Source organism: Nerophis ophidion, linkage group LG10 (assembly GCF_033978795.1).
Source record: "Nerophis ophidion isolate RoL-2023_Sa linkage group LG10, RoL_Noph_v1.0, whole genome shotgun sequence".
In the NCBI taxonomy this organism is placed as follows: Eukaryota; Metazoa; Chordata; class Actinopteri; order Syngnathiformes; family Syngnathidae; genus Nerophis; species Nerophis ophidion.
In genome coordinates this window covers 586615-602975 of record NC_084620.1, presented here as the reverse complement: position 1 = coordinate 602975, position 16361 = coordinate 586615, and the positions used below count along the sequence as shown (strand labels likewise).

Sequence of the window (16361 nt, the reverse complement as noted above, 5' to 3'; positions counted from 1 at the left end):
CGCTGCTGTGTTGGATCCGCTTTGGACTGGACTCTCGCGACTGTGTTGGATCCATTGTGGATTGAACTTTCACAGTATCATGTTAGACCCGCTCGACATCCATTGCTTTCCTCCTCTCTAAGGTTCTCATAGTCATCATTGTCACCGACGTCCCACTGGGTCATTATTGTCACCGATGTCCCACTGGGTGTGAGTTTTCCTTGCCCTTATGTGGGCCTACCGAGGATGTTGTGGTGGTTTGTTCAGCCCTTTGAGACACTAGTGATTTAGGGCTATATAAGTAAAGATTGATTGATTGATTGATTGATCAAGGATCCTCAGGAAGTGATCACAAGATTAAATATATATATTTAAGCAGTAAACAAGGCTTGGTGGGATAGTTGGGAAGCGAGCGCTTTAATGCTGTTGTTGCTGCGGCAGCCGGGCTATGAAATGGTCACATTTCACATTAACTTATACAGAACATTATTTATTAAAAAAAAAAAAAAGATTTTACATTTATTTTTCACACAGTAACGTCAGAATTGAATAATAACACCTCCATTTTTCTACGGATATTAAACCATCCATCCATACTACCGCGTATTCCTTTTGGGGTCATGGGGGGTGCTGGTGCCCATCTCAGCTACAATCGGGCGGAAGGCGGGGCGCACCCTGGACCAGTAAAAAAACTTCATTACCCAGGATGCTCTACAAACGATGCTTCATTGTGATTGGCCGTGCGTGACGTCTTATGGAGAACGCGCGAAACTCTTCCTCTGTTAACTTTTTGGCTAGTTTAGAACTTTCTCCGTTTTTTGGTCATTTAAAGATGTTTTTCCGTGCCGACTAATCTCCGGTTCCAGTACTTGTAAGGTTCGCTTTTGTACTGAACTTACGGTGAAGTTTTGCGTCGCTGTTCAAGTAGTTTAACACATGACGGCGAGCGAAAGCAAGCTTGAATGTTAAATGTGTAGGTTGAAGTAGCAAACAAAGCTTGGTGAGATAGTTGGGAAGCGGGCGCCTTCATGTCGTCGTTGCTGCGGCAGCCGGGCTATGAGGAGGAGAGGCTGCTAAGAGTAGCCGAGCAGCTGCCTTGCAGAGAGCTTCAAGCCGGGCTGCTCCTGTCGTTGATGGGGGAGGTGAGACATCCCGCATGCTAGCCTGTTAGCCTATGTATTTTGTATATGTCTAACAGCCAGTGTACCAGCGACCACAAATCTCCACGGAATGTTAAGTAATACGTTCTGAAACGTTAGGGCTCTTTAAAGCATCTGGAAGTGAGGTCTACACAAGGTCCGTGAATTGATTAACGTGGACCCCGACATAAACAAGTTAAAAAACGTATTCGGGTGTCAACATTTAGTGGTCAATTGTATGGAATATGTGCTGTGCTTTTACGGACAGAATTTCTAGGCGCAGTCAAGGCGTTGAGGGGTTCTGGTTTGGTGACCGCAGGATTAGGTCTCTGCTTTTTGCAGATGATGTGGTCCTGATGGCTTCATCTGACCGGGATCTTCAGCTCTCACTGGATCGGTTCGCAGCCGAGTGTGAAGCGACCGGAATGAGAATCAGCACCTCCAAGTCCGAGTCCATGGTTCTCGCCCGGAAAAGGGTGGACTGCCATCTCCAGGTTGGGGAGGAGACCCTGCCCCAAGTGGAGGAGTTCAAGTACCTAGGAGTCTTGTTCACGAGTGAGGGAAGAGTGGTTGGTGCGGCGTCTTCAGTAATGCGGACGTTGTACCGATCTGTTGTGGTGAAGAAGGAGCTGAGCCGGAAGGCAAAGCTCTCAATTTACCGGTCAATCTACGTTCCCATCCTCACCTATGGTCATGAGCTTTGGGTCATGACCTAAAGGATAAGATCACGGGTACAAGCGGCCGAAATGAGTTTCCTCCGCCGGGTGGCGGGTCTCTCCCTTAGAGATAGGGTGAGAAGCTCTGCCATCCGGGAGGAGCTCAAAGTAAAGCTACTGCTCCTCCACATCGAGAGGAGCCAGATGAGGTGGTTCAGGCATCTGGTCAGGATGCCACCCGAACGCCTCCCTAGGGAGGTGTTTAGGGCACGTCCAACCGGTAGGAGGCCACGGGGAAGACCCAGGACACGTTGGGAAGACTATGTCTCCCGGCTGGCCTGGGAACGCCTCGGGATCCCCCGGGAAGAGCTAGACGAAGTGGCTGAGGAAAGGGAAGTCTGGGTTTCCCTGCTTAGGCTGTTGCCCCCGCGACCCGACCTCGGATAAGCGGAAGAAGATGGATGGATGGATGGGTGTGCTGTGCTGTGCAATCTACCGTATTTTTCGGACTATAAATCCAATTTTTTTGTTCATAGTTTGGCCGGGGGTGCAACTTATACTCAGGAGTGACTTATGTGTGAAATTATTAACACGTTACCGTAAAATATCCATCCATCCATTTCTACCGCTTTTTCCCTTTGGAGTGGCGGGGGGCGCTGGTACCTATCTCAGCTACAGTCGGGCAGAAGGCGGAGTACACTCTGGACAGGTCGCCACCTCATCACAGGGCCAACACAGATAGACAAACAACATTCACACTCACATTCACACACAATGTTATTTAGCTCATTCACGTAAGAGACTAGACGTATAAATGTTCATGGGATTTAGCGATTAGGAGTGACAGATTGTTTGGTAAAGGTATAGCATGTTCTATATGTTATAGTTATTTGAATGACTCTTACCATAGTAAGTTTACGTTAACATACCAGGCACGTTCTCAGTTGGTTATTTATGCGTCGTATAACGTACACTTATTCAGCCTGTTGTCCACTATTCTTTATTTATTTTGAATTGCCTTTCAAATGTCTATTCTTGGTGTTGGGTTTTATCAAATACATTTCCCCAAAAAATGCGACTTATACTCCAGTGCGACTTATATATGTTTTTTTCCTTTTTTATTATGCATTTTCGGCAGGTGCGACTTATACTCCGAAAAATACGGTACTAATAAAAGTTTCAATCAATCAATCTTACTGCATGACCACATTAGCTGGCATTGTAACTGAGCTACTGCGTGGAACAATTTCCCTAGTGGATCATTAAAGTTTGTCTAAATGTAATCCGCTATATACACGCAGAAGGTGATTAACTATTAAAGATGCGCAACTGAGTTAATCTCCAGCAGGGATGTCCAAAGTGCAGCTATTTTTTAACATCCGACATTCTAAAAATACTATTTTAAAAATAAAAAAAACGATCAAAGACCAAACTGCTCGCTAGTTTGCTCGATTCAGTTTAAAGGCCTACTGAAATTAGATTTTCTTATTCAAACAGGGATAGCAGGTCGATTCTATGTGTCATACTTGATCATTTCGTGATATTGCCATATTTTTGCTGAAAGGATTTAGTAGAGAACATCGACGATAAAGTTAGCAACTTTTGGTCGCTTATAAAAAAAGCCTTGCCTTTACCGGAAGTAGCAGACGATGAGCGTGTGACGTCACGGGTTGTAGGGCTTCTCAAATTGTTTCTAATGTGAGCCTCCAGCAGCAAGAGCTATTTGGACCAAGAAAGCAACAATTTCCCCATTAATTTGAGCGAGGATGAAAGATTCGTGGATGAGGAAAGTTAGAGTGAAGCACAGAAAAAAAAGAAAAGGGGACGGCTCCAGGCGGCGGCAGTGGGACTGTTTCAGATATAATTAGACACATTTACTAGGATAATTCTGGAAGATCCCTTATCTGTTTATTGTTTTAACAGTGTTTTAGTGAGATTGTAAAGTCATACCTGAAAGTCGGATGGCTGCGGTAAACGCCTAATGTCTCTCAGAGAACCCAATGGAGGAGCCAAGATCACAGCTGCCTTTTTGAGCTGCAGGAGGAAGTCGCATAATCCACTGAAGTCTCCGGTAAGAGCCGACTTAATATCACAATTTTCCCATCCAAAAACTTGCTGGTTGACGTAGAGAAACGTGTTTGCTTGACCGCTCTGTGTTAAAGCTTCACAACAAACAAAGAAACACAGGCGGTGTTTTGGTGCTAAAGACAGCTGCAATCCACCGCTTTCCACCAACAGCATTATTCTTTATAGTCTCCATTATTAATTGAACAAATTGCAAAAGATTCAGCAACACAGATGTCCAAATTACTGTGTAATTATGCGATGAAAAGAGACGACTTTTAGCCGTGTGTGGTGCTGGGCTAATATGTCTGCTACAACCTGAGACGTCATCATACGCGTCAGCATTCCGCAACGTTTTCAACAAGAAATTCCGCGGGAAATTTAAAATTGTAATTTAATAAACTAAACCGGCCGTATTGTCATGTGTTGCAATGTTAAGATTTCATCATTGATATATAAACTATCAGACTGCGTGGTCGGTAGTAATGGGTTTCAGTTGGCCTTTAAGAGACTGTTCAAACTATAATACAAAAAATAACGGAAGAAATGAACAAATAAAAAAAAATGATTTTATAAATACAGACTATCTTTGAATCTCAGTAAAACTAAAATAATGCTATTTGGTAACAGTAGAAAAGAGCATCAGACACGAATACAAATAGACGGAGTAGATATTGAAAGGGTAAAAGAAACCAGATTTTTGGGAGTATTAATAGATGATAAAATGAACTGGAAATCTCATATACAAAACATACAACATATGTGGCAAAAAACATTTCAATAATGAATAAAGCAAATACTTCCTGGGCCAAAAATTACTTTATATTCTGTACTGCTCGCTAGTGTTACCATATCTGAGTTATTGTGCAGAAATATGGGGAAACAACTACAAATGTGCGCTACATTCGTTAACTGTGTTACAAAAAAGATCAAATAGAATAATACATAATGTTGGATATAGACAACATACAAACCCTTTATTTTTTGAGTCAAAAATATTAACGCTCGATGATTTGGTAAAATTGCAAACAGCTAAAATGATGTACAAAGCAAATTATAACCTGTTACCAAAGAATGTACAACAATTCTTCTCAACTAAAGAGGAGAAATATGACCTTAGAGGAAAATATAATTTAAAACATTTGTATGCACATACAAAACTTAAAACCTTTAGCATATCAGTATGTGGAATTAAATAATGGAATGGATTAAGTAAAGAAGTTAAACATTGTACTGACATGATCCAGTTTAAGAGGCTTTTCAAATTAATAGTGCTTACAAAGTACAAAGAAGAAGAATTACGAGAAACACTTTCAACCTTAATTGTAAATAAGATACTATTCATCTCAGTATGTTAATAATGACTTAATGACATATTACAAAACTTGTATTTCTCATTAACGGATGTCATTTTAATATAAAAGAGGTCAGTGGATGAATATATATAATTGTAGACGCTCTGACATGGGAAAGGGGTAGGATTAAATAAGCTTTGCTTCTTATTACTCCTTTTTGGACATGATGTGATGTAAAATGATGTGGGATTGTTTGATGTATTATGTTGTAAGTGTGTTCATGTTCGAAATAAAATAAGAAATAAAGAAAGAAACTACAAGTGTTCATAAAGTACACAGAACAAGAATTATGATAAACATCTTGATCCCTTTTTTCTCCGCCTTTTTTATTGAAACAAAGATCATTTATGTATTTAATATTTGTATATTTACTATGGTACTGAATCCATCCATCTTCTTGCGCTCATCCGAGGTCGGGTCACGGGGGCAGCAGCCTAAGCAGGGATGCCCAGACTTCCCTATTCCCAGCTACTTCGTCCAGCTATTTATTATTTATCTGTTCACTGTTCTTTTATAGTGAACAAGAACATTGGATAAAATTGTTATGGTATGAAAAGGGGTTGGATTAAATAAGCTCTGCTTCTTCCTACTCCTTTTTGGACGTGCTGTAATGAAACATCTGGAACTGTGTGATGCATGATATTGTATTGTATGCCTGTTCGAAATAAGATGAAACTGAACTGAACAAACAGGTAAAATGTAATGAGAAAAAGTTGCACTGTTGACTCTTAATAAGGCAAAGTTGACATCCAGGCTGACTTTTTTAAAGCTGTCATTGCTCATTAAATAATAATGAATCACAATCAATATTGTTTCTAATTCTTGACCAATTCAAAGCTTGAATTACTTCACATCAAATATTCCATATTAAATATATTTTGTGGACAATATTGCATAGTTTGTGAGTTTGTTGTTTAAAAAAACATGCATTTTCTTTGACAAAAAAGGAATACAAGAAAAAAGCATAAACAAATAATAAACATTTTTTGTAGATGATAGATTTGTAGTTAATCTAGAGCAGGAGTGGCGAACTCATTTTTGGTCAGGGGCCACATGGAGAAAGTATTTCCCCACATGGGCTAGACAAAATTATGGCATAATAATTTAAACATACAACTATGCCAACTACAGATTGTTTTCTTTGTTTTACCTCACCCCAAAATAGACCAAGTACATTCTGAAAATGTACAGATCACAAATAATCCTCTTGACAAAACACTTCAAGTTAGTTGAAAGTGGTGAGGAAAAAATAGGTGCAGTTTTAAGAACCCCATGAAGAACAAAATTAACTTAGACTTCATCTCAGTGTATCTACAATGCAAATAAATTTATAATGAAAGCCCATTTAAAATTGAGCAAAATAAAACCTATTCTATGTATCAACTACCTCATTTGTTATTTCCATTGTTCACTGCGTAGCTCAATTGGTAGAGCGGCCGTGCCAGCAACCTGAGGGTTCGATCCCCGCTTCTGCCATCCTAGTCACTGCTGTTGTCCTTGGGCAAGAAGACACTTCACCCACTTGCTCCCAATGCCACCCACACTGGTTTAAAAAAATGTAACTTAGATAATGGGTTTCACTATGTAAAGCGCTTTGAGTCACTAGAGAAAAAGCGTTATATAAATATAATTCACTTCACTTTCTTTAAATTTGCACAGAAGACAAACCTTTTCACAGAACTACATCAATGTGCAGTGTCTCATGAAGCGTTTCGAGTCAAGTTACCACTTGTTTATTTTTGTCCTGTTTGTTTTACGTTTGGTCAAGAAGGAAGAGTCACAGCCCCGGTTTACCGTGTACCTCTTGCGTTGTATACTTGCTCGCCACGGTATAAACTATTTGCTTTCCTGACAGAATTCCTATTGTGACATCCAGTGGACACATTTAGAACAGCAGTTTCATTGATTCAAAAATGCAGCTCAATTTTACACTTAGCAAACTCATCTTGTGGGCCTGATCCAGCCCGTGGGCTGCATGTTTGATGTACCAGATCTAAAGATTTAAGTGTTGAAAGTAAAAAAAAAAAAAGTGAATGACCTATTTTGAACACTTCAATGACCGGAGCCCTTTTGGATTCCCAGGAATTTTAGTGGAATTTTTTTTCTGTCATTGTTCAATAAATAATCCATCCATCCATTTTCTAATAATACATTTACAATATTGTTGGTGTGAATTAGTGGCCTATTTTAGGCTCCAATCACTTTATATCAAATATTACAGTTTGACAATTTCTGGGTGGAAAATGTTGTATATTTAGTTTTTTTGCCCTAACGAACAGGGTTTTCTTTGACAAAAGGGAATGTTTTTGTACTTAATATCAACATATAGACCTGAAGTTGATCTTGTGATTTAAGTGTTGAATAATATTATTAATAAAAATAATATGACCTATTTAAAAAAAAGAAATATATATATATATGACTGAGACCAAACTTGATGGTAGCCCTAAAGATAAAAAATGTATATCTATATATATTATATTGGTTTTAAACACAAAAATATCAAAATGTGCCCCATATGCTTTGACTTTTAATTATTTGGCCCTCAGTGGAAAAAGTTTGGACACCCTTGATTAACAGCACTGCATTTTCATTCATTATAAAACGTTTTCATGTACAATTGTTTAGTAGTAATATGGTTTAGTAGTTTTGTAATGTCTTCCAACAGCCACAGCAGTACAGCTTCCCTTCAATCTTCATCTACGGTCATCGAGCCTCAGGGAAGAGTCATGTTGTCAACGTTCTACTCAAGGAGCTCCAGGTAAAAGGGAATATCGAGTATGGGAATATGTAAACAGATGTAATCAAGCATCATTTTTTCACTCGTGCAGTTGCCTCACGCCACCATCAGCTGCGTTGAGTGCGTTTCCATCGCCCTGCTCTTCGAGCAAGTGCTGCTGACCTTTTTTGGGCGGGACGCTGCCGCCTCACTACCTCGTAGCCCATCGATGTCAGACTTTGTCCGTATCTACAAGCAGCATTGCTCCCTATCTGCCGCCACGCAGACGCATTACATAGTGAGTGCACATGTAGTGTCGGACAACAAGGTTAGTTGATGAGTCGCATTATTATGTTTGTGTGTTTTCAGGTGATAGAAAAAGCAGAGCTTCTGCGAGACATGGACGCTAATCTCCTCCCAGCTCTCCTGCGTCTTCAGGAACTGGTGAGCACAAGTTCAGGCCAAGGGACCATATTTGCTGACCCATGTGGAGTTATCTATAATGGGCGGGTCTGTCTATTTGCTTATTGCAATTCTCTCAAAATAAATGTTATGAATTATATTAAATCAAAATGTTTCAACTTAAAATCTGATAAAAACACCAAGGGCCTAATCACCTAGGGCACGTCCTATTAAATTGCGTGTTCTATTCGTGGAGGTGTTGCGGGTGATCTACGAAGACGATTGATAAGTGCAAAAGTGGTGCAGATCACCCTATTTAAATGTAGGGATGTCACTGTATTATGAATACTGCGATATTTTGGTTTAAAAGTCTTTACAATAATACCCCGACATATGAAACAAAAACTTGGTGAATTAAGTTTTCTTCTGGCGTTTTGGCATTGGCCGGAACAGTGCTGAAATAGCATTTTGGGGTGTTGAATGCTATAAGCAGGAAGTGAAGGGTGTTTGTACTCGCAGATAAAAGAGTTGGGGTTTTTTGGACATTAAATCCGTCCGTAACTTTTTGAGTTATGTTGCAAGCAAAACAGACAAACAAGCCAAGACCAAAAACATAACCTCTTTGGCGGAGGTAAGAAAGTCTGTTCTGCAAAGCGAAGTGCGCCACTTTCGTTTGAAGCGTTTCCAAGGCGACCCAGAGTCACCCCGTCGTGAAATTACCCCCAAAAAATTTTTCAGGGCGGGAAATAACAATAAACTAAAAAGCTACTTGATACATCCTCAGTCAGTTCATCTATTTTTTAACTGCTTGTCAGTCTATGTCGTGGGGGGCTGGAGTCTATTACAGCTATATTTGGACGGAAGACAGGGCTGGACAAATTGCCACCGCGTAAACCCCATCCATCCATCCATCCATCCATCCATCTTCAACCGCTTATTCCCTTCGGGGTCGCGCGGGGCGCTGGAACCTATCTCAGCGTAAACCATCACACTGAAAATATATTTGAAGCCAAATATCAGTTTGTTAGGTATTTACTGTACGTTACTAAAAGTTATATATTTCGGTAAGATTTCTGGCAAAATTTTCCAATGATATAAAAATTGTCCACTGTAGAGGACACTGCTTCTCATAATGTAAAAGTTGAAAGACACTAAACTGAACATTATTGTTTACACTTGGTTCACTGGATGTTTACATTGTTACTTTAAATACATCGACTGTGAGTTATTTTCTTAAATATTTGCTTGTAACAGTAATGTTCCTGCACAATTATTCGGACTTAAAAAGACTTTTTTCTAGTAAAAAATATGATTACAAAATTTTAACATTATATGTGTGTTCAATTACAGTAAGTGTGTTTATCCTAAACATTCCTGCCACTTTATTTTGCACACTAATGGCTTTTTCTTATGGCATATACCGCAATGACAACGTACTGTGGTCTTAATACTGTAATAATATCATACCGTGAGATTTTAAACTGTTTCACCCGATTGTAGCTGAGATAGGCTCCAGCGCCCCACCCGTGCCCCGAAGGGAATAAGCAGTAGAAAACGGATGTATAAACATCCTTATTCTAAAGAGGATTTTACACGTATACAGTATACCGGTTGTCATCATTGAGACAGTCATTTCCCCTCCACATGTTATGCTCCAACCTGGGGCATTATGTTAAGTTTTGAAACCTGAAACATACTTTTCTGGGCAATATAGAAGTGCTCCTGCAATGTGATCGACAACAGATCCCACTTTTTAGTGCACCGAAAGTCCACTCTGGATGACACTGGCACTATGCGCTAGAATGATGCAGGCGCACAAAAATGCATGTTGCAATTGTTTTCATATAGAAGATACATTCATTATTTTTGGTGTTTACTATCCCTAAATTCACATTTAAATCTGCATTCAAATATTCTGAATTAATGACGACATACACGCTAAAAAGTTTTTCGGCGCTATTTTGGTATTTTAAAAGACGCAATCCTCTGCGCATGTTTTGGAAATCAGTTTTCTATGCGCTGTCAAATATAATGTTTAGTAAACACAAACATTGAGTAGATGAAGCCCAAAATGTGTATCGGCCCATCTCAGGGGACAATTTCATATTAGCTCAAGGTTCTTAAAATGAAGACTATTCATTTGACTCGCAAGCTAAATTTAATTTATGCTAAAATCATGTTGACACTAACCCAACAACAGGGATTTGTAATGCTCATGTGTTAGGGTTACAAAACTGAGTGGGGGGAAAATACACAAATTAAGTCTATTTGGGATGTGAATAATATCACATTTGTGAATCACTTAAATGATTGATAGTCATTTCCAAGTCTAGGAAGCGAGGACATACTACAAAATACAACTTTTAGTGTTCAAAGTAGGGATGTTCGATATTTGCTTTCTTACCCATATGCCAATATTGCTCAACATTTCATATCTGATACTGATATCAACCAAATCTGATATTAACCAATACCGACATATGTAGCAGGTATTCCCTTTAAAACTAATATTAAAGTAATTTCGTGTAAAATGAACACAATATACTCTAATTATTATTCCACTATGACGGAATAAATAAAATACTATCTAATCTACTCTAATCTTTAACTGTGATACCAGTGCATGCATTTCACAAATAAACGCTGTTTGTGCAAAATAAGACAAATACTGCAATGTAATTTAAAAAAAAAAAAAAGTGCCATAATTATTTTCAACTTTTTATTTCAACAAATTATTCGTTCAAGACCAGAAATAATAATCAAATAAAATAACTAGTTCTACTATCAACTAGTAATAACTTACATTTTGTAATTTCTATAAGAACAAAGTAAAGTGCAATATATGAAACTAAGTACTAATATGATCATTGAAAATAAAAATTATATTACTTTTTTCGACACCTTCCTTTCTTTCTTTCACACATGAAGTGAACTAAATGTAAACATGTGAAAGTTTTAGTGTGAGTTAATGACTATTTTAGACATGGAAAACACATAGGACTAAAATAAGGTTTGTGTCTTCCTACTAGTTTTTAGACATGTTGAATTGAACAAGAAACTAATCATTTATACTATTTAATATAAACTGCTGTTAGAAATCCAACAATTTAGCATGTTTGTTTTTATGCTTCACTGATCAATTTATTCAGGCATGATTTGGTTCTGACATTGACACACGATAGATAGTTAACTGATAATGTGTGTCATACCTAGTTCAAGGTAGTTTTATTAAATTGAATTGTGTGTGTTAAATGTGCAATCGGATGGATTTGCAGGAAACTTTGCCATTAACAACATATTTTACTGTTACATTTATTGTGCATTAACACATTTTATTTCCTGGGGTTGCAAATGACACGGATTAGGAGAGAATGGCCCCAGATTCTAATTTAGAGGCAGTTCAGTTTTAGTCCCTCACGTGAGAATGTAGATGTTTTTCCCCTGCAGGTGGAGGACAACGTGAGCGTGGTCCTGCTCAGTGAGATCATGTGGGACACGTTCAGGCCGAGCACAGGCTGCTTCGAGCCTCTTCTGCTCCACTTCCCTGACTACAGCAAAAGTATTTTTACCCTCCTCCCAACACGTGTCACTTGCGAGATATTTTCTTTGTACCTGTGACATTGTTTTAACAAGTGGATTATGCAACCCAGCTGTTAATTTGTTCACATTGAAGGTGTGAATATCTGCTGTCTTTATTTTCTACTTGGGTATTTTTTTTTTTTAAGCTGAGCTGCACCAAATTTTGTCTCGTGACAAACACCCGTCCTATTCCGCTGACTTCTACTCTTCTTATGTCAACATCTTGCTGGGCGTCTTTTATGCTGTCTGTCGGGACCTCAGAGAGCTTCGCCACCTGGTAGGAGGAGCTTAAATGCCTCACAAACTTTTTCCTTAATGTCTGTCGCTTATTTTCTGTTTTCTTTTCAAACCAGGCTGCACTCAACTTTTCAAAGTTCTGCGAGCCTTTGGCCGAAGGCAACGGTAATTTATTTGTACTCAAACAGTCAAAAGATGTTCCGTGTGTGCGTGTGTCCTATTTGTGTTGCATTGTGTTGCCAGTGAAAGAGAGTGACACACACAAGCTTTGGCGAAACATTGAGCCTCACTTGAAAAAGGCAATGCAAACGGTCTACCTTCGTGAGGTGTCCAGGTGAGTGTAACCGTCACGCCCCTATCTTTGTCCTTCGTGTGTGTCCACTGTCATGTGTGTGTTTTTTAGCCTCCAGTGGGAAAACATGCAAGTGGAGACTGAAGCCGGGCCTGTGAGAGGTATGGCACACGCATTGTCATGTTTTGTATAAAAAGGCTGGAAGCTTTGGGCGATCACGTGACTTTTCCATCCCTGCTCTTCTCTCAGGCTTATCAGCGCACACACACGTCGAACTGCCTTTTTACTCCAAGTTCCTGCTGATCGCCGCCTACCTGGCGTCCTACAATCCCGCCCGCACCGACAAGCGTTTTTTCGTCAAGGTACGGAAGGTGGTGACAGCAAAAATTCTAAGCTGGTTAGGACGGGTTCTGATAGAACTGTCATCATTAGAGGTGCCAAAAATATATGAGTATAAATACTAAGATGCATGAGCTGAGCCAAAAATGTCAGAGGAAGAAATAAATGGAGGGCTATCACAGTATATCATATAGCAAGCCACAGCTACCATGCAAATAGCCACCTAGACATACCTGTCAACATTTGGATTTCACAATATGGGACATTTCCCTGGAAAATGGGTAAAAATAAGGGATTTTTATTACAAATAGCTGTTAAATCAGGAAAAAAAATATGAATAGAATACTTCATGTGTTACACTGCCCACAAGACCGTCAATTGTGACAGTCCGCTTCTCTCGTTATCTATTTTAATATAACCTTCTCAGTAGGGATGGGTCCCGTTCACATTTGAACCGATCCGGTACAAATTCCTAATACTCGGGAATCGATACAGGTACTCAACACTAACAATTTTCGGTACTTTAGTGTGTGTTAATATACTGTATATTTATTGTTTTTGATGATAACATTTCATTTTTTTATTAAAACATTTAAAAATGAGCTGAATAAGTGCTGTCCAGTTGTTAAATATTTATCATTTGCAAGTATGACGTAAGGTTGCAATTACAGTTGGAAATTCAAGACATTAGATGGTGCCGAAGTATGCAAACAAAGTACCTTAAAATGGCACCTTTAGATTTAATGTAAGTTGGTGGTATTTGGTCAGTGCCAAAAAAGTACTGGATTCAATACCCATCCCTACGTGTGAGGAACTCTGTAATATTGCATAAATGAAAATGAAAGCAATTCTGGGCTCCGTCACAGTGCTGGCTAATATAATTTCTCCCTCGATGTTACAGGAAGTGTGAGCTGCTGTTCTGTAGTTAAAGATGATGAAGTGTGCCATTCGTCAAGATATTTACACAAAGTTTGTTCATTTGATTGAATTACGTAAAATGCAACTCGCCGTGCAGAAGCCGCCCCCTCCGAGTGTTGCCGAGGCTTGTCGAGTAGACCCGATTCTCAACATCCAATTGCGGAATTTTTTTTTCTGGAGACCAGAATCCGAGGAAGCAGAAAAACGTGATTTCCGGGCAAAAATGGGAAGGTTGACAGGATTGCCCCCTAGAGCCTGGAAGCTGACTCACGATACTAAGCCTGCCCAAAAACTGAAATGGTCAAAGTTGAAAATTACCAGGAAATAAAATGACATTAGTTTGCTATTTGTAGATTGTGATGACACAGTAACTAATTTATTTGTTTATCTTTCAGCGTGCACAAAATTCTCACGGTATCGCCTTCTCCTTCCTGACAGCACCACGGCAAAATAAGAAAAACTAAAAACTTCCTGAAGAAGAATGAGAAGGTGATCATGCAGGCTCAGAAAAATCTCACTTCGCTGGTCACATGTGTGCATTGTTCTTGTCAGACAAACAAAACCTGATGTTGTTATCCATCTTAAGACCAGCAACCACCTGCTCGGACCCAAACCGTTTCCTCTGGACCGCCTGCTCGCCATTTTCTACAGCGTGGTGGACAGCAGGGTGGCGCCCACCGCTAGCATCTTCTCTCAGGTTGGCGGAGTCTTGACGTTTCAGCCCTGGCCGTAACCGCAGCAACCGTCTCATGTCATCATCTCATTTTTTTTCCTTTTAAGATCTCCTCTTTGGTGACGTTACAGCTGCTGACTCAAGTCAGTCATGACGACCAGCTGGACGCCCCCAAGTACAAATGTGCCGTGTCCTTGGATTTCATCTGCGCTATAGCCAGGTTTGTGTGTGTGCATGCAGAACCAAGGATACACAGGTGCCATAACTATGACAAATTCATGCAAACACTCACACAGAACACACTCTTCTTTCAGGACGGTGAACTTTGACATTGTCAAGTATCTCTATGACTTCATATGAGGCTCAATGATCCCTTCATGGACACTTGGTTTGGATTTAATAGTGACAAGTGTTTGTTGCTGCCACCTTGTGGTCATGGACTAATAAATCATTTAACGTGCTGAAAATATGAATTCATTGTTAAATTGGATTATGATCCAAAAGCCATTTTATATTGTCTGACTTAATGAAACTTGATAAAATGCACCTGTGGGACAAAGGATAAACATTTTCATGTCGCGACTTATCCTGCACCTGCCGTGCTTCGTGAGAATATAAGAATAATAAAAAAGTTAAGCTGCTTTAAAATGTAATTCTTGAGAGGATTTGACCTCTTTTTCTCCCCTCTCCCACCTTTCTCAAATACAGTCCATCTATTGTTTGACAGTTGCTGCGACGCATATTCAACATTTTATTATTCATCAACATTTTATTTTTCTATCTTTGAGCTTTTTAAACATTTTCAAACAATAACATTGTGAAATATCAATGCTACAGTAGTATTGGCCGCTGGATGAGACCAAGTTAATCAGAGTACACTTTTCAGTATCGTGTTCACTGATTGGCTAACCTTATGCAGCCTTATTACATTGGATTGAACAGAAAAATTGACTGTAAAGATGACACTGTGGGTGTTATTTCATGTCTAAAGGGCTCTCATAATTACCTGTTTATAAAATATATTTAGAAGGTCTTAAATAGTTATGCTATGCTCTAGTTATGACAATACTCCATTTGACTTATAATTATTACATCCTATTTTAGACATTCATTTAACAGTCAGGCTTGAAACCAATAAACAAGGATGAATGTAGGATTACTGTACGTTGTTTGATGGAGCTATCCACAGGAGATTGTGTTGCAGTTGTGAACGCAGCAGAAGATGGGAGAGTGGCCGTGCGCAACCTCAGGGTCCCTGGTTCAAACCCCACATAGTACCAACCTCGTCACGTCCGTTGTGTCCTTGAGCAAGACACTTCACCTTTGCTCCTGATGGGTGCTGGTTAGCGCTGTGCAAGGCAGCTCCCTCCATCAGTGTGTGAATGGGTGAATGTGGAAGTAGTGTCAAAGCGCTTTGAGTACCTTGAAGGTAGAAAAGCGCTATACAAGTACAACTCATTTATCTTTTGTTTATTTATATGTACAGATGAGTCTTCAAAGTGTGTTTCTTTTACTAAATTAGGGACTCTTGTCAAGGCTAGAACCAATAAGTCATGTTTACATTGTTTCTTATGGGGAACCGGGTATTTGTGCTGGTCTTCTAATCGTACAATCGTACTGGGTTGTCTGGAAGTTTTATAAATTGTTTTAATTATGTTAAATGTATTATATTTCAATAAATTATTGAACAGTTTCTTTCCCATTATTGTGTTGTAGTACAAAACAAGCATCAAGATAAATCTAAATTGGATTAATATTTAAAAAATCGCTTGTCTGTCTATGTTGGCCCTGACTTGTCCAGGGTGTACCTCGCCTCACGCCCGAATGCGATAGGCTCCAGCACCCCCGTGACCCCGAAAGGGACAAGCAGTATACCATGGATGGATGATGGTAAATGGGTTGTACTTGTATAGCGCTTTTCTACCCCTTTTTAAGGAGCCCAAAGCGCTTTGACAGTATTTACACATTCGCCCATTCACACACACATTCACACACTGATGGCGGGAGCT

General features: G+C 39.4%; 1 protein-coding gene across 1 annotated transcript; it reads left to right on the top strand.

The window, feature by feature from the left end:
* Nucleotides 1-705: 705 nt before the first annotated feature.
* Nucleotides 706-14819, top strand: orc5 (origin recognition complex, subunit 5). The gene is made up of 14 exons (XM_061911967.1): nucleotides 706-1121; nucleotides 7862-7954; nucleotides 8025-8210; nucleotides 8282-8356; nucleotides 11762-11873; nucleotides 12040-12170; nucleotides 12247-12295; nucleotides 12374-12464; nucleotides 12534-12583; nucleotides 12672-12784; nucleotides 14118-14168; nucleotides 14266-14376; nucleotides 14460-14572; nucleotides 14667-14819. Exons 1-14 carry the CDS (start codon nucleotides 1008-1010, stop codon nucleotides 14710-14712), a joined length of 1335 nt encoding a protein of 444 aa, XP_061767951.1. The 5' UTR covers nucleotides 706-1007; the 3' UTR covers nucleotides 14713-14819.
* Nucleotides 14820-16361: the final 1542 nt, after the last annotated feature.

Bases quoted from the DNA above. Each gene is read 5' to 3' on its own strand.
- orc5 (XM_061911967.1), top strand. From the start codon at position 1,008: ATGTCGTCGTTGCTGCGGCAGCCGGGCTATGAGGAGGAGAGGCTGCTA. The intron at 14,169-14,265 runs GTGATCATGCAG...ATCCATCTTAAG, and splicing joins TCCTGAAGAAGAATGAGAAG to ACCAGCAACCACCTGCTCGG. The intron at 14,573-14,666 runs GTTTGTGTGTGT...CTCTTCTTTCAG, and splicing joins TTCATCTGCGCTATAGCCAG to GACGGTGAACTTTGACATTG.